The 26,422-nt window shown below is 31.2% G+C and overlaps 1 protein-coding gene across 1 annotated transcript in view; it reads right to left on the reverse strand.

Annotated features, from left to right (window-relative positions):
* Positions 1-26,422, reverse strand: part of LOC139513245 (WAS/WASL-interacting protein family member 2-like) — a 35,681-nt gene that overhangs the window by 5,290 nt on the left and 3,969 nt on the right. Inside the window, exons 2-7 of the mRNA XM_071301572.1 lie at positions 20,904-21,115; positions 20,497-20,631; positions 11,986-12,093; positions 8,399-9,159; positions 6,170-6,419; positions 4,053-4,157 (exon numbers count right to left, since the gene is read on the reverse strand). Coding sequence (XP_071157673.1) covers positions 4,053-4,157; positions 6,170-6,419; positions 8,399-9,159; positions 11,986-12,093; positions 20,497-20,631; positions 20,904-21,096 — 1,552 coding nt within the window. The 5' untranslated portion in view covers positions 21,097-21,115. The remainder of the gene's footprint in view (positions 1-4,052; positions 4,158-6,169; positions 6,420-8,398; positions 9,160-11,985; positions 12,094-20,496; positions 20,632-20,903; positions 21,116-26,422) is intronic.

The following is a 26,422-nucleotide window of genomic DNA, read 5'->3' on the forward strand; positions in this document are numbered from 1 at the left end:
ATTTCTTTTCGAAATGCATTAGAATCGGAATAACAGTACTGTAGTTGAAGAGTTGCCACTGTCAATTTTGATTTGACGGTCGCAAATCTCCGTTTTACTGTCTACGCTATGCGTCGCCAGTAAAACTGCATTTGCGACCGTCAAATCTACAATTGACGGTGGCAACTCTTCAACTACAGTACTGTTATTCCTTAAGTGTTTTGTTGCTGGGAAGACAACATATGATGTTATCATTCCTACAGTTTATGACATAATAAAGTGACTTAAATAAAACTTTAAGCTATTCAAATTCTTACTGAAAATGATAAATGTAAAGTGAATGCATCATATGTAGGTATGAATAAATGAAGATGAATAATAAAATATGCAACATTTGTAGGTATAATAAATGGAGATGAATAATGAAATATGCATAGAAGATGATTTTTCATAATAATAACATTCTTATCTGTAATAAATTAAGCATTACTCCACTGAAAATAATTTTTAAAAGGTTCAAAATAAATGCATCTTCAAATTGAATCTTAAACAATGGAATTGAGTAGCCAACAATATTTCTATTCCTGGTCAATGGAAAAAGTGCTTTATGATATATATCACTGTTTACAATGTTTAAATTTTCAGATAATAATAAATTACTTTCACCTTGTGGACATTTTTCAGTGGAATAGCACTATTTTTTTTTAAAGAAAACATAATCAGAATCTTCAAACTTCTTTTAAATCATGGCAGCATTTCTTATTTGGTATTCATTTCATTTTAAACAATTAAACTAAGAGAATTAATATGGAATACTTTTCCAATATATAAAATGATTAGCTATTGGACCCAAAACATTAGGAATGTTAGTCAAAACTATGACAGTTAAAAAGTTATCAATATCTTATCACAGAGGATAAGATTTCTATTCGTTGTTTCAAAGGGTTTTGAAACATAAAATTATATATCTATGATCGACCTTTACAACCAAATAAGTCATCTACCAAAACCTTTTCATATTTAAACATTTAATGTTCAAAATTTTATCTTTCAATACAAAATTTTGTATTGTAATTAAAATTCTGTTCATTAGATATATTAACATGCATTCAATAACTACTGAGATATATTTTAAATCAGCGTTGGACCATCAATTAATAACCATTTACTTTTATTAATGGCGGAAAATGTGATTAATCGATATATAAGCATATTCATTTTTTTCAGGAAATTTTGATTGTACACCTGTCATTTAAAGTCTTAAAGATACTGAATGGAAAAATTTGGAACAAAAAAATCTCTTCACCTTGAAACAATTTGACATTTGTAATAAAAAAAAATTAAAACATGTGAAACCTTTTCTTAATCAGAATTTTAAAATATAAGGCAAATCAAGTTGTGTGGTGTATTTTGTTTTCTTAAATTGAACAGGATATACATTTGGTACGTTTGTTTTAGCCTCTGAAACTCTAAAACATAAATCTATCTCTTTGATTTTGACCTTATTTTGTATTTATAGCCATTAAAAGGTCACATAATATCAGGTTCAACTTCTGATTAGGAATAATCTATAACATACACGTTCCCTTACTCTTAATTGAAACTGATAGTACTCATCCCTGAAAAGTAATCTTTTATGTTAATCCATGTCAAAAATATAAATTATAAAATCATTAATTAATAACCTTTATATGCATAACATTCAATGATTCAATGTTGATATGTGGAATGAAGGTTTGTAATGAATTTTGATGATAACAATATAAAGAATAAATCTAGTTGAATCCTTGTTACCCCATCATCACCCCAACACTAACTTCTGTACACCTGAATAACTACAATAAAATTGAGAATGGAAATGGGGAATGTGTCAAAGAGACAACAACCAGACCATAGAGAAGACAACAGCAGAAGGTCACCAACAGGTCTTCAATGCAGCGAGAAATTTTAAAAAGGCTGTAAATGATTCATTTCAATTGTTTCATATTTTTCAAGTTGGGGTCTTTTAAAAACCTATAAGGTACGTTTGTTGTCATTGTTGAAGGATGTACTGTTGCCTTTAATTGCTTACATCCACTTTATTTGAAATCAGGTGTATATTTGTCTCACAGGCAATCATATCACATCTTCTTATTCTAATATTGCACATCTCAAAGTTATACTCAATTATGGGATATAAAGTATACCCACTGTTATCCTTACTCATTTAAAATATGTCCTTTCAAAAACAACTTGACCATGTTTTCAAATCAATGCAATGTTAGATTTTTAAATTGTTAAAATTAAAAAAATTCTAGCATGCTATTATAAAAATTGAATGAAATCAATAAACCACACCTTTAAACATTTTTTTCTTTGAAGAATTTTTACCGTTTATAATAATGTCAAAATCTTCACCTAGAATAAATTATGTTTATCTATAAACTAAAACATTCAAACATCATAGACAACTGATACTCTTGTTAATAAGATAAATTAAATTATATATTGCTGTTTGTATGCAATATCTATTCAATATTACAAAAAAAAAGGAAAATACTTTTAAAATAAAAGAAGCTCCCTAGATGCTGAAACAATCTTCTGTTAAGAAAATAAGCAGAATTTTCATTGAAAGGCAACAATCCACATAAGGAATCATCATCATATCATATATTTGGTAATTTTGTAGATCTTGTATTGCATTAAGTGTTGGTGTGAACATTTGGCCTGTGAAATTAAATCTTATGTTAGAAATAGAATGCATGATGTTATTAAATGTAAAACATTGTGTATGGTATATCATGAATATTCATTGAACTTCTCAAGCTGAAATAAAATGTAATCGTTTATTGAATGGCTAAATCACTTAGTTTTGAGTTAAATGATTGTGAGGGAAATCATGGTCTTTGGAGAGAAGTGCTATGGTAAATTTATCTACTTGATTTGTGCAAGTGTTCTACATCAGTATCTGTCACCTATCATTTTATGTTATATATTTCATTGAATAACACACATTTTTCAAAGAGGCAGAACTGTCTTAACTTCTTAAGTTTATTTAATTTTTAGTCATAAGGGTATCTTGTATTTTTTAGTATCTCCTGATAAAAAAGCACATAATAATATTTACTGTTTTAGTTGAAATATATTATTATTTTTCAGAAAAAAGGAAAATGTGTTTTCATCTTTAGAAAATAAAAATATTTCAAAACAACTATAACCAAAATAAATTTTTTTTTAAAAAAACCAAGCTGACTTGTATTATTCCCTTTCACATAATGCAAAGTACTGATATAAATAGAAAGTAAAATTTCAGCAAAATTTTAGGACAATTAATGTCCTTCTTGTAACTGCCCTTTTCCAGATGCTGAAATAAATTTATTAGCTGCAGATAAGATCAAAATGATAAGCAAAGTATGTTCATGGTATACCTTGGTAGGTCAATTTCAGAATAAGGAAGTTTATTTTTAAAGAAATAATTGGCCTGAAAAGAAAATTTTGAAATTTAACTCCTGCACATTAAACTCATCTAGTATCTATAATTAAAATACAACTCTGAAATAAGTCTCATGTATTGTGAGTATCTTGGGCGATTACATAATTTTCCTCCTTCATTCCCACTCATTTCTTTAAAAGCTATTTTATGAAAAGTGCAAATGTAAAATGGTATGACAATTTGTTTTTTTTTCTATTTCGGTCAGTATGCAGTTATTTTTCATTTTAAAATACCTCGTTTGTTAAAAGGTTTCTTACTTCTTTTCAAGCCAATTTTCTTGTAAAATACTGAACTGTGATGCATTGCTCAGTTCACAAAAATAGATTTACCTTGATCTGTATCATCTAGGAAAATAATAAATCAAAGGTAGGTAACTCATTTTTAACTTCTCCAAAACCAGCATTTACTTGTTTCAACAGAAAAAACTTATTATGATTTGTCCTCAATTTAAAAGAAAAACCCAAACAAATTAATTATAATGAAACAAGCTTCTTTTATAGCTTCTGAGGTACATAATAGATTAGATATTAAATATTCACAACAATCCTAATCTGATTTAATTCAACTAAGCTATGATGAATTATCTCCCTTGTTTACTTACTAGGATTTCTTGGATTACGACTTGGGAAGGTTTTATTACAATCTCCGAATGGTTCTGGAGGTGGCAGTTCATTAGCTGCATGAAATCTAAATCTGTTCTCAAAATCTAAAATAAGAAAAATGTATTTTAAATAAAAAGAGGAATATAACAAAAATGACAGCTTTGTTAGTGTTCATACCCACAATATATTAACTAGATATCATTGAGATGGGAGCCATCTCTGTGGGCCCTGCTGTGTATAATGTGCATTAAAAAATTGTATCTTTACCATAGGACATGGGTTTGTCAACTGAAATCAAAGTTTTTGACCTTGACCTTTGACCTATGAAGTTGTAAATAAATTATGACACACCCTTTGGTGTTGGTTTATAAAAATGTCAAGTATAAACTTTGAAATGATAAAGGTTCTCAAGATATAGAGCGGACACGATCTTTACCATAGGACATGGGGTTGTCAACTGAAACCAAAGTTTTTGACCTTGACCTTTGACCTAGGAAGTTGCACATAAATTATGACACACCCTTTGGTGTTGGTTTATATACATGTCAAGTATAAACTTTGAAATGATAACGGTTCTCAAGATATAGAGCGGACACAATCTTTACCATAGGACATGGGGTTGTCAACTGAAACCAAAGTTTTTGACCTTGAACTTTGCCCTAGGCAGTTGTTCATAAATTATGACACACCGGTTCATATACATGTCAAGTATAAACTTTGAAATCATAACGGTTCTCAAGATATAGAGCGGACACGATCTTCACCACAGGACACAGGGTTGTCAACTGAAACCAAAGTTTTTTGACCTTGACCTTTGACCTAGGAAGTTGTACATACATCATGACACGCCCTCTGGTGGTGGTTAATAAACATGTAAAGTATAAAGTATGAAATCATAATGGTTCTCTAGATATGGAGCGGACACAAAGTGTTACGGATGGACGGACGGACGGATGGACAGACGGACGGACTGATCACTATAGGGGACCGCCTTTGGCGGGACCCTAATGAACTTTCAGTGAGAAATGCTAATGAAATATTATCTTAAAAGATTCTTGTTATTAAACATCAAATTAAATGTAGCACCAGATCTTTAATGAAAAATAAAAAATCTCCATTGCAGTGTCCAAAATATAAACACTTAAGGGCATACGATACAGTTACAGGGAAGGTAATGACGTTGCTAACGTAAAATATTATTTTCGCGACGTCAAACTATGACATATCGGGAAAAGATGCATTTTTCGACTGATTTTTATGATTCAAACTGATTTAATTTGAAAACGAGTGCATGGACCCTTATTTTTTAAAACAGCAATTTGTTTCATTTTGCAAGAAGATTATGTGACCCAAATTTTATAAAACTGTAAATAGCGCAATTTTTTTAATTTTGATAAACATGCAGCAAAAAATGACGTTTTTTCCTCTATTCATGAACATTTTATAAAAATAGATTATTTCGGAATAAAAATTGCATAATTTTTAATGATACTTTTCAAATACAGAAATTACCGATTATTTAACAAAAAACAATTTGTGTTTATCTTTTAAAGCAAAAAAGTTACGTCGTTCTTTCGAAAAAGAAAATACGGACACAAATCTGAATTTTGAGCAAATATACAAAATTTCTACCTCATTTTACTCAAAAAGTAGCACATGAAGGTATAGTTATTATTACATATTTAATTTAATCAGGTAAAAAATAGCCTATATGCAAATTTTCATCAGCTTGTAAATACAGGTTCAAAACTGTATCGTATGCCCTTAAGTATTTGTAAAGAAGTAAAATCATTTAATCCATGTATGAAAACCATATTTTTCTTTAAACTAAAAATGCCAAGTTTTCTTGATAGTCATTTTTGATGAGAAATGTTAGTAAAAATATTTCACAGCCAATATACTAACTTCTTTTGTTTATCAATTGTATATAAAACAAATAATAAAATTGTATTTTTTTAATTGGACCTTTTGTTAATAGTATATTATGATATTAATACTGTCAAATTAGCCTAATACTGGTTCACATCAAGCAAAGGTCTTGTGGAGCTTTTATTTTATTAATAAAATTGACTTATATATATGTAACTTTGAATTGAACTACATAAATCATACACACCATCTGATCCCCCAGAGTAGTGCCCTGACCTTCTCTGTGGAGGAGGTGGAGCATGTCCATTAGTGGAAGGCCCTCTCATTGGAGGTGGTGGGGGCTTTAAGCCTGGTGGACCTCTTGTACCAGGTGATGCTGATGTTGTCCTCGTTGGAGGAGGTGGTGGTGGTGGAGCATTGACCCTTGATGGAGGGTTGGCTGATTGTGGTGCTCTAGTTGGAGGAGGGGGAGGTTTCGATGAAGGTGCTGTAGGTGCCTGTAAAACAATTATAAAGATATTACAAAGAGAAATAAAATACAAAAATATCAAAAATATCAAAAAAATATTTAAATAACTGATTTAACTTTATCACAATAGTCCATTTTCCAACTAAAGATTATTTCAGACATTCAAAAATGCAAAAGGAAACAACACCTTGGTAGGATGACTCCCTGCCTATATACATATCATGGTGTAATGTGTGGGATCTTTGGCTTTATAAGTGCATTGCACATTTATTGTTTGAGTCTGTGATCCAATACAGCTAACCTTGAAATATATAACAGGGCCAATACAGAAACAGCCAGTTAAAAACATTATAATACTGTTTATATTATTATCCTACAGTATTCTCTTTATGATGACCCTGTGTTATCAGGAGTCATTTCCCTTCTTCACAGTAAGGCTGTAAAATCATTTGGGGACTTAAATAATGACCATTAAAGAGTTTAAAATCAATGACCATAAAACTTTTAAAGGAGTTTTATTTACATAGTGGGTGTACATTTGTCCTACAAGCCTTTTAGAAATGTGGTCAGAGACCTGGTGTAAACACTGGTTTACGGTCCTTAACACTGTTCAGTTTTATTTGTTTATTTAATCTAAAGTATGTATTTCAACTGTTATCAATTTTATTTTATCACTCAACAGGATACATGCATACAGAAGTTTTGAGTCTCTGATTATTTAAAGATCAACCCTGGTTGTTGTATTTGTGCTGTTTATTACAAACTTATTGGTATTTAAACCTTTAATGGTCTTCTGTTACATGTACCTGTACATTTAGTTCATATTTAAGTTTCCTTTCTTTCTATTTCAATTTCTAATAGTCAAGACATTCAATAGTGAATATAACTTTTTAACAGTGTTATTTGATATATATATGAACATCAAATTACTTTTCAAATTATTCTTAGTTAAAATATTGACAATTTAAAATCTCCTGAAATGTTTCCTTGACAAGCTTCTTAACTTCCCTTTACATTTCTATATAATTGTGTTTTCACTGAAACGGAAGCTTTAATTGTAATTAATTAATGTCTTACCTCAATACAGGTCTCAGGTAAACAGGACATTTTAAATGACAAATAATATGGATATTATCTATCTTAATACATAATTAATGTGATCACTAGTACTGAAATGAGGAACCTTTAAGATCATTGTAATACTTCCCCAACTCTTAACAAAGTGACATGTTAGAATATATCTCTCACGTATGATAAAGGAAATAATAAATACAAAAGAATTTGCTGTTAATTAGGTGACTGGCACAATGATTGTAAACATGCAAATTTAGAGTAAAAACCATATTGGTATAAATGGCATACATATGGTACAAATAACTGATTTATATTGTGAAATTTATGATACTGTACATGTATTTTCGAAGGGAGTGACTATAAGTGGCCTTAACACAGGGTCCTGTCATCAAGCACTTATAAATGAGAACACATAAAAATATTTGGTCCTCTGCACTGATTTCTTGTCCAGCCTTCAATGTTATTTAGGCTTATTCACATGTACATGTCTAAGTGCCAGTACGTTTTTCGCTAATTGGGGATGACTATTTGATAGTGTAATTGGGAAAAGGGTGGGGATGTTTTTGCTATAAACCTCAAATTCCAGTTTAATACTTTAAATTCAGAAATAATTGTGTGGTTTTTATCAATGCCAATATTGCAACTGGGCGAGTGTCACAATAATAAATATGCATGCCTGACACACATGGTGTATACATTTGTTTGCAGATTTGATTGAAATTGCAATTATTAATCTCAAAAATGTTCCCTTCTTAAAAAATCTGAATGATATATGCACCCAATAGTTTCTGAATATACAGTATCAATCTATTATTATTATTATTATGTAATATTCAACTAGCTTTTGACTTAGTATTAAACTCAGGATATTTTCTTGTTTCTTTATGTATCTTTACATGTACACTTAAAGCGTTTGTAATTGATATAATTTACCTGTGAAGGGGGAGGAGGTAATGGCCTCCCTACCATGCTAGACGGTCTCCCACTACTTGATGGTGGTCTGTTTGAAGGTGGTCTTCCTGGTGGCGGGGGTGGAGGAGGGTTTCTTGGCATGCCACCTGCAATCCCTGAAGTTGGTCTACTACCAATACTTGACCTTGAATCCCTACCACTTTCTCCATATGATGTTCCATTTTGAGCTTGTGGTTTTGATGAAAAAGGTGGGGGTGGGGGTACTGCTCCACCTGTTTTCCATGATGGTCCATTTGAATTTGGTTTGTTACTATTTGAAGGAGGCGGTGGTGCTGCACTACCTCCTGTTTTCCATGAAGGTCCATTAACACTAGATTTATTGGCACTAGGAGGTGGTGGTGGTCCACCAAAACTAGGTTTATTTCCACTAGGGGGAGGAGGAGGTATATCACTCTTCCTATTGTCATTATGTAAATTAGGTTTTTTACTGCTTGGTGGTGGTGGCGGAGGAAAATCTGCTGATGAACGATGAATGTTACCGTCACTCCTGTGAAATGGTTTATTACTTGGGGGAGGAGGGGGAGGAGCTAATTCAGTTCTATCCAGATTTTCACCATTACTACTTGTCCTGTGTAAACTAAATCTTGGTTTTGTGGATGATGAAGGAGGAGGCGGTGCTCCACCTGGTCTAGAAGATGGTCCATTCATTGCTGGGGATTCTTTCCTAAAATTTACTGGACCGTTTGGAGAACGTCCTGGTGGCTTAAAGGCAGCAGCAGGACCTATTAAAACATATTAAAATCATGAAAAAGTTGACAGTATATATATTTTCAATTTTTAAAAAGTAAAATTAGAAATCAAGGAGGTGCCCTGCCATAATAAAAGCTTTTTAACATGATTGTATATGGATCAAAAAGAAGATATAAGCCTTAACACAACTCACTCATATATAACTTCTGATTGTCTTCAATGAGGGCTACCAATGAAGAAGGCAAAATACCTTTTATGACTTTCATAATCACTAATCTTAGGGACAACATCAAAAGATCAATGTAGGATAAACCAGGTGCTCCGCAGGGCGCAGCTTTATACGACCGCAGAGGTCAAACTCTGAACAGTTGGGGCAAGTATGGACAAAACATTCAAGCGTGATACAGCTCTGAATTTGGATTGTGATCAAATTTTTGACATTACATGTTTTTTTTTAACACAAAACAAATGTCAAGATTTTACAAATCAATTAAAAATTTCTTCAAACTTTTTAAATCTAAAATTAAATAGTTGACACAGCATAGGTTTCTGACACAGAATGAATGTGGTCTAATGAACTTAAAAGTTTTTTTTTGCATTTGAGCAATTCTCTATGCTGTTGAATATTAATCCTCTCAAAAAAATGTTTGAAGAAATTTTCTTTTTATTTATGAAATCTGAAATGAGAAAAATTTAACCCCCCCCCCTTTTTTTCACATCCACGTTTCCCTTTTTCCAAAACTGATATCAATTCAAATTTCTAATGGAGTTTGCAACAATAACTACTCATTTAAATACATCATAAAATATTAAAATGTAAAATAAAGTGCTTGTTATCACTGAATGGTAAAGATTGGTTGGTAGTAAAAGTGAATACACATTGTTTATTGTATAAAATAAAAAAAAACTTCATCAGCAACATTTTATATTGGCAAATTTCCAATGAAGTTATTTACATAAAGTTATTGGCAAATAAAAATAGAAAATGACATCATAGTCATGTCTGGCAAATGTCCAACATACATTATCTAAAAACATTTTAGATAAGATAAGGAAAAAAAGCTTCATCAGTAACATTTTATATTGGCAAATTTCCAATGAAGTTATTTACATAAAGTTATTGGCAAATAAAAATAGAAAATGACATCATAGTCATGTCTGGCAAATTTCCAACATATATTATCAACTACTATTCTATACAAAGAAAGATAACTCCAATTGAAAATTAATTGCTATTGCACAATATTGTGCAATTAGATATTTCTTGCTATTGTGCAATACTGTGCAATTGAAAATTTCTTGCTATTGAACAATACTTGATATGGAATCCTGATTTGGACCAACTTGAAAACTGGGCCCATAATCAAAAATCAAAGTACATATTTAGATAAAGCATATCAAATAAGCCCAAGAATTTAATTTTTGTTAAAATCAAACTTAGTTTAATTTTGGACCCTTTGGACCTTAATGTAGACCAATTTGAAAACTGGACCAAAAATTAAGAATCTACATACACAGTTAGATTTGGCATATCAAAGAACCCATTTATTCAATTTTTGATGAAATCAAACAAAGTTCAATTTTGGACCCTTTGGGCCCCTTATTCCTAAACTGTTAGGACCAAAACTCCCAAAATCAAACCCAACCTTCCTTTTATGGTCATAAACCTTGTGTTTAAAATTTCATAGATTTCTATTTACTTATACTAAAGTTATGGTGCGAAAACCAAAAATAATGCTTATTTGGGCCCCTTTTTGGCCCCTAATTCATAAACTGTTGTGACCTCAATTCCAAAAATCAATCCCAACCTTCCTTTTGTGGTCATAAACCTTGTGTTAAAATTTCATTGATGTCTATTTACTTATACTAAAGTTATTGTGCGAAAACCAAGAATAATGCTTATTTGGGCCCTTTTTGGCCCTTAATTCCTAAACTGTTGGAACCAAAACTCCCAAAATCAATCCCAACCTTCCTTTTGTGGTCATAAACCTTGTGTCAAAATTTCATAGATTTCTATTCACTTAAACTAAAGTTATAGTGCGAAAACCAAGAAAATGCTTATTTGGGCCCTTTTTGGCCCCTAATTCCTAAAATGTTGGGACCAAAACTCCCAAAATCAATCTCAACCTTCCTTTTGTGGTCATAAACCTTGTGTTAAAATTTCATTGATTTCTATTCACTTTTACTAAAGTTAGAGTGCGAAAACTAAATGTATTCGGACGACGACGACGACGACGCCAACGTGATAGCAATATACGACCAAAAAATTAAAATTTTTGCGGTCGTATAAAAACTTATCAGTGTCAGTGAAAAAAAGTTTTTTTTATCCTACATTGAACTTTTGATGTCGTCCCTTATGACCATAAGATCAATCAAATATATAGCAACTAGAAAATACTCAAATGGGATTGAAAACAAACATAATACACTTATAACCCAAATAACAGCCTAGGGTTGAAAAATAAGTAGGTCAAAAGTATGACAATTAAAATAAATATGTATAAAATGACTGAAAAACAGAGAAGAAAACTATGCATGTTTGAGTGAATTTTTCCATTTTCACTTGCCATAATTCATTTCCATTAACAAAAATAGTGACTCAGAGGGCTAGGAAAACATATATGATGCTTATTTCACAGATAAGTTCAATGTTCATTCACACAGATAAGTTCAATGTTCATTCACACAGATAATTCAACTGAACAAATTCAACAAGAAAAATAAATTTTACTGACAACACTGTTTATTTTTGTAGAATCTAACTCTGAAAATACAGAAAACAATATGCTTCTAGGTTTATTACATTATAATACTCTAGAGGTATTACATCAAACCCAGGTCAACAATTTAACCCTCACCTTTTGGTGCACCACCAATATTAAACTTAGCACCACCTTTATTAGGTAATCTTGGCATTCCCCCAGCAAATAATCCACCAAGACCAGGAGGGCCTCCAACAGCTGGACCTACAAAAATAAATCATCAGTACAGCTATAAACAATTACCTTTAGACAGATAACATTCTTTTTCAGGTTATATGGAGTATATACTACCGTGATATTATTGATATATTTGTACATACATATTTCTATAATAGAATTTGTAACATATGTTCTACTATGAAATCTACTGAAGTATAACAATTAATGAATCAATGACAATCACTTCCAAAGCAGCTAAAACTTGTATGTAAAAGTATAGACAATCACTTCCATATACAAGACTTATTAATGCCATTTAATTGTCCTGGAGAGGTAAATCTGCCATGTTCTTGTCTTAATATTCACTTTGATTATTGCACTTTGAATAACTGAAAACTTCATTGTTCAGACATGGGTTAATATCCAGTGAAACAAAACAAAAAATTTAACATTGACCAATGAACTGTGAAGTTGAGGTCAATGTCAGATTATACTTGTGAGAATGACATGTAAGCCTTACACTCATTCTATTTATAAATATAAATATAGTTGACCAACTACTTTCAGAATATTGGAGAAAAGGACAGTTCAAGTTACCTAAACCTTGATCACTGATCCATTAAATGTGGTCAAGGTCAGTTGAACCCTGTCTTGACAGACTTGTACACCTGTCAAGGTTACCTATGTACCAAATATAGCCATCCTATTACTGTATGCATTGATATTGGATAATCACATGACCTGATGCTATGTTTACTAAGTGACTGATCTTCACCATTTGTGTTTTTTTGAAGAGCAGAAGACAGTACAATAAAAATATTAAAATATTGGTGTTATTAAATGTTTGTAAAGGACTGAATAATTAGCTGTGTAAAAAAGCAGCATAACATGGGACCTTTTGGGGTTCAAAAATTTGTGAAAAAATTTAATGTCACTTTGTTCCCCCATAACGAGTCATCATCCAAGTTTAGGGGAAGATTAGGTTCCATTGTCACCCACCAGAAATGAATTGTGAATCTCGACCCATAATATGGGTCCCATATATACTGTATATGTATTTATAAGGTCTTTCCTTCAGGTGTATTTTTCTCATTCAATAAAGTGGAACATGAGTAGCCTTCAAATGATATATACCTATTGTCTTTATATGTTGTTTTCTCATTGAAAAAATACTTTATATCATTCTATAAGAACAAAAGTTAACTCAAAAGCTTTAACATCATTCTACTTATTACATGCCTGTCTACAAGAATCTAAGGTTTTTAAGTTTAAAAGCCTTGATCTAATGGTTTATATTTGATATATAATCATACTGGGGAACATTAAAATAAGTACTGGTATACTAACAAATGACTCAGTTAACATTAAGAAATTTGACAAGCAAAGCATTTCTAGTAAAAAAATATTGGCACTAGCTATAGCTAACACTGAAAAATAAACTTGTTTTTACTTCTATCAACATCAAAGTTTCTTCTGAATCACATGAGAAGATTGATCACATTACTACCAGTTACATTAAAATCAAGGTCAAGAGGAAGCTTCTACAACCCCTACATGATTTCCTGTCTAATTATTGATATTACAAGTACCGGTATATATACAATGTATATGAATAACACTAACTAACTTTAAAATTGTAATTGTGATGAAATCTGATATGGTGGTAAAAATTTATTAAACAGAACTTGATGATAATTTTTTTTGTATCTCTGATATTAAAATGCACACTTCATGTATATATTGACACAAAGTAAAATTAAGTATGCATGAAATATCGACCACTTGAACAACCAATGCAAGAGGCTTTTACTAGTATGTTTGCCTTGTCCCTCCAAGCCTGATTAAGAAACAACTAACTGGTCCTCAAAGCCTTGATCTGATGGTATACATTTCAAAAAATTAATCATAATTGACAACTGGTACAATAAAATTACCGGTATATGAACAAATGCTAAATTAAACCTAACAGTAATTTCTGAAATAACAGCTACCTGTGAATTGAACAATAACTTCAACTTAATTTTGAACGCCTTGATTAATTCAATTCACACATATCAGGGGACCTATTTAATTGAAAGTATTATAGATGTTCCTGAAACAGTTTTAAAGCTATTTCAGATTAAAAATTCTTATGGAGTCTACTGGAGATTTTGTATGACTTCAGTACAAAAAAAAACCAAATAATTAAAAAAATATACATATATTTGTCTTCTGTTAACATGAATAGCATATCCTTTGTAACTTTTAAACTGTTTTGTTATTTCATGCAATGTTTGAATTGAGATTTTCAGTCCTGTAGTTAAATGTCAAAAAAATATGGTACAATAGTTATCTCCCCTTCACTGTATAGACTTTAACCCCTCTTTTAAAAGGTCGAAATTTCCAAGGATTTATATGTTTTCTACACCCATTAAACTTATTACCAAATTGAAACTGATATTCCCATTTAACAAACAAGGAAATTGTTGAAGTCTGTAAGTATTTCAACAGCTACCTTTTTTTGTAGCCTGACATTGTTTTATCAGAAAGAACAATATACAGTAAGGATACTAAGGACATATTTACATAGGAAGTTGATCAATTTCCTGTTTAATCATTGTTGTCTATTGATTTTAAAGATATTTATACAACCCCCATACATGAGTGGGTTTATCACCTGTCTTACAAACTAACATTTTGATAACCATGATAACCAAAGAAATACATTTTGTACTTGTATGATATCAGCAAAAAAATAATGTAATTTCAATAAAAAAAAAATGATATTCTGAATCCTGAATTAGTATAATAAACATAGGCATACAGACGGAGAGACAATGGAAATTCTTTATAGTCCATCCAAAAGTGTGGAAAGCCATTGTAAACAAGTCAATTTGTGTACATGCAATCTATGATGACACAGTCAGGTTTAAAATGTAGTTTGTTTTCAAATGCCTCAGGGTCAATTTCAAATATCGTTTTTTTCTTTCTTTTTTTTCAACAAAAAATGTAAGTCTCACATTTTAGCAATAACCCCTGATTCAGGGTCAAGAGACATAAGTCTGAAAGGTTATACTTATAGTAAAATCAAATTAAAATTTAACTTGTGTCTATTGCTTAGTAACAGAATATACATTTATTACAATTCCAAGAGACTGTATTCATTTTCTTTATCATCATCCTTTAGGCCACACCAATTTAATTCCTTGTTCGATGGACCCGCCCACACCTATATTTTTCAAAACAGATTTTTTTTTTATATTTCCGCTCCCTCATCCGGAAATGTAGTCATGTCCCTTTCCCACACTGTTATTTGTAAATATTATAAAAAGATATCAACATTTGTTTTTAAAATCACAGTCTAACCTGTATATAACAATTTTAAACCTATAAGCACATTGTGTAAATATCTGTGAGAATATTTGTTTCAGCATGAAACCAATTTATCCCAAATGGGAGTGCTCCGATATAAATATATAACAGCGGAAATACCTGTACAGAACAAAACATTGTTTTCTTTCCCCCTTACTTATATTACCTATTAAAAAATGTTCGTTGTTAGAAAAATGTACAAAAAACTTCTGAAGGATTTGCCTTCAACTACAATTATATTGTATGCCGGCGAAACAAAACTATTCATAGCCGCTGCATGTTTATGCACCTGTCCTGATTGATTCAGGGGCCTGTCGTTCAGCAGTTATTGTTTGTTGATATGGTTCATTGGTATTTTCCTGTTTGAATATATATATATATATATATAACTCGTCTAAACATCAACCCAACAATGTTAGATCTGTAAATTTGCTTTCGCAAATTTTTGGTTCTTCCCTCGCCGGGATTCGAACCCATGCTACTGTGATATCGTGACACCAAATCGCCTGCACCTCAGCCGTCCCGCTAGACCACACGACCACCTGGGCTCTCAAAAAAAGAGCTTTCGCTGGCCGTGTGTTACCTTTCCACGTCAGTTTTAATCTAGCGGCGTACTGCAGTACATGATATATAAGGCATAAAGATGTTATTGTTACAGATCAGCTAAATTATCTATAGTAAAGGATCCTACAAATTAATGTAATATACAGTCACAGAAAATAATTATATTTATAAGTACGTCTGAGTCAGTGACAACTCTACAACAGATGTATCCATCGGATCGCCATCAATGATGGTGATACATGGCTGTGTACATAATGTATATACAACTCGTCTAAACATCAACCCAACAATGTTAGATCTGTAAATTTGCTTTCGGTTTTCCTGTTCCAATTGTGTCCACTAATAATTTTAGGGTCCCTTATAGCTTGCTGTTTGGTCTGGATCAAAGCCATGTGTAAAAGGATGTATGTACGTTGACCCTTGTTTGTTATTATCAGGTTGGGAACAACCCTCCCTCAGACAAGGGGTCATTTTACTGATGTAGAAAAGAAAATAGAAATACCAAGGATTTGTATATAGTGGTACATGTTGTTCTATACAAAACCTTTGAAATTTTTTTTACTCAAAAAGAGGAGAAATACATCATATTTTAAATAACTTTTCTAAAAGAGGGGTCCACTTATTTTGAATAATATTAAACTGTTAAAGTAAATGTGTTAACATGGTTAAAGTCCAGGAATATTACAAAATTCTTGGACATGTTTTGACCATTTAATACCAGATAGATATAGAGTTCTTTGGGAAAATATGAGCCCTTTTGTACTAAAAAGTGTTTTTTACAAAAAAATATATTGTAACTTAAATTGACCCTCATAAAAAGGGATATTTATAACATTAAGGGGTTGTTCCCAACCTGATTATGACTTGGATGGATAATTGTCTCATTGTCAGTCACACATACATAGACCATATTTAATTCTTCAATTATTTCTTGGTGAACAGGGAAACAATACTTCATAAATTAAAGAAATGTCAAAGTACAAGTGATAAATCAAGTTTAAATATTGTCAAAACCTACTATTTTATGTTTACAAAAAAAAATTATAATCGCTCGCCTTTACTTTTCAAGCTTCACCTAAAAGATCTGGAAAATAAATATTTTTTTATTAAAATTTTCAAATCGCTTGCTCGCCCCAAATTTTGGAGTCCAAATATCCGTAGAACAAGTAATTAAATTGGTGTGGCCTTAGAGGTTTAGATATGAAAAATGTAATACTGAGATTCAAATTACATGTTCAATCTCTTAAAGAAAAAATGTTTTCACAATTTTACTATCATAAGACATACATGACATTACAAGAGTAATATCTAAAATACCAAAAAAAAACCAAACTCAAATGTTTATACATTTCTGAGCACCTGTATATATGTAATAAGTTACAAGAATGAATCACCTGCATAAATAATGCACATGCCAAAAATGTTAGTTGATGTTATTGAAAATAAAAATAGATGACAAACATTTTACAGAATCTTTCAATAAAATCACATATGAATATTCTGAATAAGTAAAATAAAAATTATTAAATTATACACCTTTCTCTGATGCATGCAATTCTGAAAATAAAAATAAAAACCCCATGAAATAAATTTGTGTTACCAGTGCGAAAATCATCAACAGAATGAGATGTTTTTAATGTTTTCCTCCTCAGAGTAATAGTTCTAAACTCTAAGCTCATCTTTCTACTTCTCTCCTTTCTAAATTCAACAGTAGGTCCTGTAAACAGCATGTGGCAAAGTTCTAAGCTATAAGTTACATTTACTTATACAAATACATGAACAGGGTACTACAGGATAAACTTTTATAACCTATTCTTAAATGTCAAACTTATATATAATGGTATTTTACACTCTGGTCAAACTAAGGATTGCAATATTTAATAATAGCTTTGAAAAAGAATACAAGATAAAGATGATCATATTCTGACATGATATTGTTTACTAGACCTAATAAATTATCCAGTATGCAGTAGCTTTACAGTTCTATTCAATAGATTTGTTTTCTAAATGAAACAAACAAATTAGACAATAGTTCAAAAGAAAGGTATAACAGAATCTACATACGCCTATAGGAACACTCTGCTTAGGCATGTTAGGGAGTCAGTTTTTATAGAATTTATCACAGAAGTCTAATCTTGAGCAGGTTTGAAGATTTATTTCTTACAACTTAAATTTGTGTTCAAAAATATAATTCTGCGCAGTAATACCACGGTAATAAATATTCAATCTCTTAAAATCAAATAAATATTAAAGGATGATACTTGTAGTGTATTAATTATTAGTCTGTTTAATTCAAAAGATCACTGTTGTCTAACTATTTAATAATTGACATTACACGAATTGTGCAAACCAGATCAGCCACCACAAAAATTCAAGCTAAGTTCAGAATGAACAGACCCCTTTTAAAGCTAAGTTCAGATTAAGCAGACCCCTTTTTCAAGCTAAGAAAAAAAGCAAATTTTAAACAATATGAATGATGTGCAATTGGTTAGACTAAGGCTGAGAATTTGATGATTTAAAACGTTCTGTTTGCCTACAACTGAAATCATGTGGACAAAAAAGCTATCATGTTTTAAAAGAAGGGAATAAGATGTTTTAGATCAGACTATGTGTTCCAAGTCAAATTTTGGAAAATTTCAAATTTCAATTAAATAAAAGGAATCAGGTGATTTTGTGATTTCTAATTTTCATAGCTCTTTTAATGTATTAATAAAAAGACTGTAGACCATTGCTTAAATGGATGTATGGTATCCAAGTATATACAAATCAGCATAAAATAAATATTAAGAAAAAGAGCTTTTCACTCAGGCATCTATGCATCATAAACTGAGTAACTAGCCTTTGCATAAATTCCTAAAAATGACATTGTTACAGCCTGTTATTTGGGTACCTGCAATCCATTTAAGAACAATAAATATATGAATAAAATTTAACTGATAATTTCCCTAAAATGCAGTAAATAAAGTTTATAAACCACATTGAGTTACTCATCTATCAAAGAGTGTTAGAAACTCACATTTGATCTGTAAGCAATTTTTGAATCACAGTTTGATAAAATGATTCAGCTGTTCATTGTCCACATCCCTTCTACATTGTTAGGGGTCGTCCATAATTGTCAACCATTTTCCAAAGTGTACAAAACATACACTTTTTCAGACCCCCCACCCTCCCTCAAAAAGTGTACATCAACCATTTTCAGATTTCAAGAGAAGAATCAGTCATTCTTAATAAAAAGAAGATCCTGTCTGTTATATTTTAGTTTAATATAGATCGAACTTTGCATTGAAAAAAAACTAAAACATATCTGACTGTTTTATTTGATGACATCTATCTGTGATGCTTGTGTTTTGTCAGAATAAAGAGAACAAAGATTAGTGTTTCCCCTATCACACAGTGGGAATGGTAACTCCAATAAAAAAGGGCACCTAGAGCATGCAAAAGATTAACAAAAGGGCACATAAATTATGCTAAGAATCAAAGAAAGGGAAATGCATGGTTTTATTGCACTGGTAAAGTATGGACTGACAGTTGTTGATGGAATCAGAGCTCAAGACAGCAATCAATAAAAGTGTAATGTTTTAAAACATTTTGAGTTTTTAGAATTCCTGCCTATATTTCTATTTAAAAGGTCCCTGTAAATATGCCATTCATGGCACTATTATCTTTTATGTATATATACTGTAACGTGTACATATATTGGATATTTTCTAAGTTAAGGTTAAACTTCATATGGAGGTGCTCCTAATTAAAGGAGACTTATACTAAGAAAAATAAGTTTACTTCCGGTTTACTGGTTCAGGGGTTTCATTGTCTTTCGTGTTGACCGGTACATTTCTATTTGTAGGTGGTACTTTACAATGTATTCAATGAACATCTTATATAAAAATTCCTGAATTCAGGCGGTACTTATCAGTAGCATAGGAGGGTAAAAGTACTGGGTACCGCCTCTTAATGAATGGCCTGCTGGTTTACTATTTTGGAATGCTTTACAAGGAAATTAATCGAAGGACCAGTTTAAAATCTTTTCACAAAATGGTGTCTTGTCAAAATCAAAACATTCAAAGAATTTAGTGTTTCAATCAATTTTGTTTATTAAACAGAGTAAAACGATAACAATCAATAATAAAGCAGGTGAAATTGAAAATCAGGGGTACTGAGAAATGCTTGCAAACTTTTTGTTTAAATAATTTTACTAGTTCACATTTTTGAAAGATTGAGTAGAATTATGATATCGAAATCAATATCATCAAGTGAAAATAATAAAGAAGATAAGAAGAGAAACACACCCAAGCCAATTCTCGATTTTATAAATCGACTTTCCCCACTGAAACGATATAAATTCCGGAAATAATAAAAAAAAAGCGTACGGTAAAAATGTTGATTTTTTAACCCCCTCTCCCCAAGTGTACGTTTTGTACACTTTGGAAAATGGTTGACAATTATGGATGACCCCTTATACATGTATTTACATACAAAATTTATATTCATGAATGCTTCCTGAAGTTATAATTAATAGTCATGAAATAAACATACCATCATCTTGTGAGCCTCTCCATTGGTTAGGAATATCTGAATGGGCGTTGCTGGTACGCCCTGCTACAGTAGCAAACTTCCCTGGTCCAGGTGGGGGTGGTCCTCCTCCTCCCATTGGACCTGCAGGTTTTTTACCTGTATAAAAACATTTCTAATTAACAAAATATTTCACAGAAATCTTTTAATTTAGTGATTCAAATTAAATACTATTCATCCTTTCATGTCAAAATTTGTATTTCAAAAAAGCTAAAATAGATAGATGTTTGACATGCATGTTCACTTCAAAATGTTAAATTCATGTTCAAAATAAATCAAAAGAAAATTCATAGACACCTGACAACCACCAACAGTTATTGAAAATGCATTAAATCAAAATATCAAATCTGTATTTTAGTCTTTGTACTTGCCCCCTACTAATGGTGTACTCCTATCATTGGTTTGTACTTTCTTTAACTTGGCTCCTTTGAAGTTGTTTATCTGACCCAGTAGTGCCCCTCTGTCTCTGTTACCAGAAGCTGGTTTACTGGCTTTACTTGAAGCTGGAGGGGGCGGTCCTGGAGCTGAGGGAGGAGCAGGAGGCGGAGGTGGCGGTGGAGGCATGCTTGCTAAGTTCTATCGTCTGAAAACAACAAGTACATTCATTAATGCAGACAAATTTAATTAGAAACAAATTGTGTCATTAATACAACTTTTTTTACTTTTGATTAAATTTCCGATATATAAATGATGCACAAAATATTTAGACAGGGTGAGGTACATTGTATACTGTTCAAAATAAATTCTTTTATTTTTATCACAACATTTGTAAAAGGTATTAAACACATCTTTTCAAAGTAGACCCCTATCTAAATATTTAGTCTGAGTGATGCATGGCATATTTTTGCCAGACATGGGTTCAAAACAAAATTGTTAATTCCATCTGATTGAAATATATATGTAGGACTCTAAAGTGCGATGGGGACGCTAAAGTACGATGGTTTTAAAACATCTTATTATAAAAGAAACATTTAGGTTAGGATATATAAATATATATTATTATAATTAATACTGTGACCGTGCTACATTGCTTTTGACTATTCAAATTTGATAAACCCTATAAATACATGTGATATACAGTCTCTCTGACCTCTTGTACACGTTTGTGTCTGAGGAAATAAAATATTTTGTCTTTTTGTCTTTGTCTTTGACAGACACACCTAACTTGTTACAACAACTATAAAGTACTGGTGCTTCTGCAGGCCTCGACAATAACGCTTGTCCGATACCAGAGGGAAAAAAGGTCGGACAAGTAAAAGCTGTATCAAGCTTGCCCGTTGGGACAAGTTCAATTATTTTGCAGAAAATAAATTTTAATAATCCAACTTTGATGAACAAAGTAATTATAACCAAAAAACAAGAAAAAAACATATTAATTTGACATGTGTCTGTATTCTTGTTTATTCAAATGCAAAACCGTTTTCTTCTTCTTTTTCTACTTGCAATCGATAATTTTTAAATGGTTCTTTGTCAGGTACATTTTAAAAGGTAAAAGGTATACTGTTCTCGAAAAACCAGTCTAACTGATCCAAATCAATGATGCGCTTTGTAGATAAGGCAACTTTACAGGACAGTTCGTCACCTTGACAGATTTAGCTCCAAGTTTAATAGACAGTTTGTTACCGTAGGAGACATATTTAGTAGACATGATTGATAGACAGTTTGGCAAGACAGGAGACATTTCGGGACCAAAACAAATCAGTACCTCATTTTGCTACCTTATTCTGTTCCTTATAATACATACCATACCAGTAATTTTTTCACAAAAATATATTTTTTTTATTTACCATAAAATTCACAAAATCATATTTGATCATAAGTAGAAAAAAACAATACTTGCAATATAGTGACCTATTGTTGTAAATTTCTGTTTCATTTGGTCTCTTGCTGAGAGTTGTCTCATTGGCAATCAGACCTTATCTTCTTTTTATTGATTGTATTTGAATACACTTTTTTCAACTTAGAAAAATATAGGATACAAATGTCAAATGAGTGTACAGGCCTATCAGATGGTGCCTCATGTGCAGAGTCTGATGAGACTAGCATTGATGAAAACTAGAGCCTAAGTCCTGTGAAATGACTAGATTTGTACTTGACTCATATTTTTGAAAAGTATTTCAAAAGAAAAACATCAAATTCTGTTCTATTGTTTAAATTCGTTTTGTTCCTTTAACATGTTTAATCAACTTAAGATGTAAAAAGGTTATTTTTAGTAAAAAAATTTGGACAAGTAACAATTTCATTCGGACAAGTAAGTTTTGGTATGTACTTGTCCTACTGGACAAGTTGAAAAAAAAAGTTATTGTAGAGGCTTGTTCTGTAGAATTTGATACACATCATGTATAGGGGATATATATGACATCAGTATACGTAAGGATTAAAGAATACAGGTTAACAGTATTTATACATGTATAGGGGATATATGACATCAGTAAGGATTAAAGAATACAGGTTAACAGTATTTATACATGTATAGGGGATATATGACATCAGTAAGGATTAAAGAATACAGGTTAACAGTATTTATACATGTATAGGGGATATATGACATCAGTAAGGATTAACAGGTTAACAGTATTTATACATGTATAGGGGATATATATGACATCAGTAAGGATTAAAGAATACAGGTTAACAGTATTTATACATGTATAGGGGATATATGACATCAGTAAGGATTAAAGAATACAGGTTAACAGTATTTATACATGTATAGGGGATATATGACATCAGTAAGGATTAACAGGTTAATTAACAGTATTTATACATGTATAGGGGATATATATGACATCAGTAAGGATTAAAGAATACAGGTTAACAGTATTTATACATGTATAGAGGATATATGACATCAGTAAGGATTAAAGAATACAGGTTGACAGTATTTATACATGTATAGGGGATATATGACATCAGTAAGGATTGAAGAATACAGGTAACTGAGGTTAACAGTATTTATACATGTATAGGGGATATATGACATCAGTAAGGATTAAAGAATACAGGTTAACAGACTGAGTATTTATACATGTATAGGGGATATATATGACATCAGTAAGGATTAAAGAATACAGGTTAACAGTATTTATACATGTATAGGGGATATATATGACATCAGTAAGGATTGAAGAATACAGGTAACTGAGGTTAACAGTATTTATACATGTATAGGGGATATATGACATCAGTAAGGATTAAAGAATACAGGTTAACAGACTGAGTATTTATACATGTATAGGGGATATATATGACATCAGTAAGGATTAAAGAATACAGGTTAACAGTATTTACACATGTATAGGGGATATATGACATCAGTAAGGATTAAAGAATACAGGTTAACAGTATTTATACATGTATAGGGGATATATATGACATCAGTAAGGATTAAAGAATACAGGTTAACAGTATTTATACATGTATAGGGGATATATGACATCAGTAAGGATTAACAGGTTAACAGTATTTATACATGTATAGGGGATATATATGACATCAGTAAGGATTAAAGAATACAGGTTAACAGTATTTACACATGTATAGGGGATATATGACATCAGTAAGGATTAACAGGTTAACAGTATTTATACATGTATAGGGGATATATGACATCAGTAAGGATTAAAGAATACAGGTTAACAGTATTTATACATGTCGTATGTTGTCCCTTTTAAATTCAAAATTGTTGGTTTTTACCCAAAATTATTTCATTTGAAAAAGTTGTTCAAGAATACAGTATAAAGGGAACAACTATATATCTTGTTTTGAAATATTAATCTTATTTGAACTTGATTGGTAACATGATAGAAAAATAATGTACAAATAAATTTTCTAAATTTTGACACTATATATGGAGTTCATCTTCATGTACAATGTATGTATAAACTGAAAACTATTTTTTAATTTATATGATCATTTAAGTACATGTGAATTAACATGATTAAACTCACATCAAATATATAAATAATGCATTCACTCTGACCACATCAAAATCTGATCAAAACTGTTATGAAAATAATATGAAGTTTATATAAACTAGTGAATGTACTTACATTTGTACAAGGTAATGAGAATTGAGTTCCCTTCAGAAATATATAACTTGCTTTTTAAGCATAGAAATTTATACAGAAAAATCCAACAATCTTCCACAATCATATAATCATGATAATATGACTTTAGGTTTCTCTAGAACTTCTTTTTTAACATTGTTGACCACTGACATGCATGACATGATTGACATGTGAATGTGGCTTACGTAAATGGTACTAATTTCAATGATATCATTTTAACTGAAAATGTAATCCTTTCATAGAACACATTATCTTAAACTTTTTGTTAAAAGTTCTTACTCATAAAAACCAAGAGTATTTCCCTTTCATCATTATTAAGGCAAATAAGTCTTTTTGTGATTTTGATGCAGAAATGCCTACACCCAAATTAAGCAATTATTCAATCAAGTTAATTTTATTAAACTAATTCTGGTGAATCATAGTAAAAGGATGACATTTGTTTTAACAACAGTTTCTTTTTTACTTGATGAGTATCTACATTAGCTATACTATACATAGTGTAACGAAATGGGGGTCCCTTGAAATGGAACTTGTTTTCCCTAAAATTGTGTGATGATGTTGTTTAAACGAAACCGTTAATTGACTGTTCTTATTACATTTGTATATATTTCTTGTATAATAAAATTGAGAATGGAAATGGGGAATGTGTCAAAGAGACAACAACCCGACCAAATAAAAAACAACAGCAGAGGGTCACCAACAGGTCTTCAATGTAGCGAGAAATTCCCGCACCCGGAGGCGTCCTTCAGCTGGCCCCTAAACAAATATATACTATTCCAGTGATAATGAACGCCATACATATTTCCAAATTGTACACAAGAAACTAAAATTAAAATAATACAAGACTAACAAAGGCCAGAGGCTCCTGACTTGGGACAGGCGCAAAAATGCGGCGGGGTTAAACATGTTTGTGAGATCTCAACCCTCCCCCTATACCTCTAACCAATGTAGTAAAGTAAACCATGTTTGTTAACTTTTTATTTTTCTTGTCTATGTTTTTACAATCCGAACACCTGTGAATTGTTTACTTCAAATTACATACAACACAATAACATCATAACCTATTTTTGTTATGATGTCGGCTCTGGATTTGGTAATTTAGGTAAATGGTAAGCCAAAATGGTAAATGGTAAACCAAATCGGTAGATTGGTTTACCTAAGTATAAATATGGCGGAGAAAACGGATAAGACTTTAGTACGACTTTACCCTGGGCAAGTAACACACGCTAATTCCAAGCGATTTAAATATACATGTACCGAAACCATTTACCAGACTAAGTACATGTAGTACGGTAACCAGACTATTTCTGTATACTAGTAATGTGGGCTTGTTAGTTCCTTAACAAGTTGCATTCAGAGAATAACTTCTCTAGAGAAACGTTATCTTTTGACATTGATTTTGATTTACCATTTGCTGATTACCAGACTATAGTTCATAAACTTTCGGGGTATATATTTCCGCTATCCATTTTCTTTTATTCACGATATTTTAAGTTTAATAAAGTAACGTATTTATTTGTTAGACTAGAATTCTGCTGAGAGATATAATAAGTGTATGTATTTTTGATATTTAATGCATCTTAAAGTAAATACATGGTACTTACAAGCTGATTTTTATTTAACGAGTCTGTTATTCTTACAAAAACCTATACTGAACCAACCTTAGATCTACCAGAATACCACAAAGTACCACGATACCAGAGTACCACGCTACCAAAGAAGGATCACCAGTTATAACTTTAGTTCATATAAATACTTATACATTGTTATAAAACACATTCTTATAGCAACACACTAAGGGTTACAAATTTACAGTTAAC

This window comes from Mytilus edulis, chromosome 2, assembly GCF_963676685.1.
Source record: "Mytilus edulis chromosome 2, xbMytEdul2.2, whole genome shotgun sequence".
Taxonomy (NCBI): domain Eukaryota; kingdom Metazoa; phylum Mollusca; class Bivalvia; order Mytilida; family Mytilidae; genus Mytilus; species Mytilus edulis.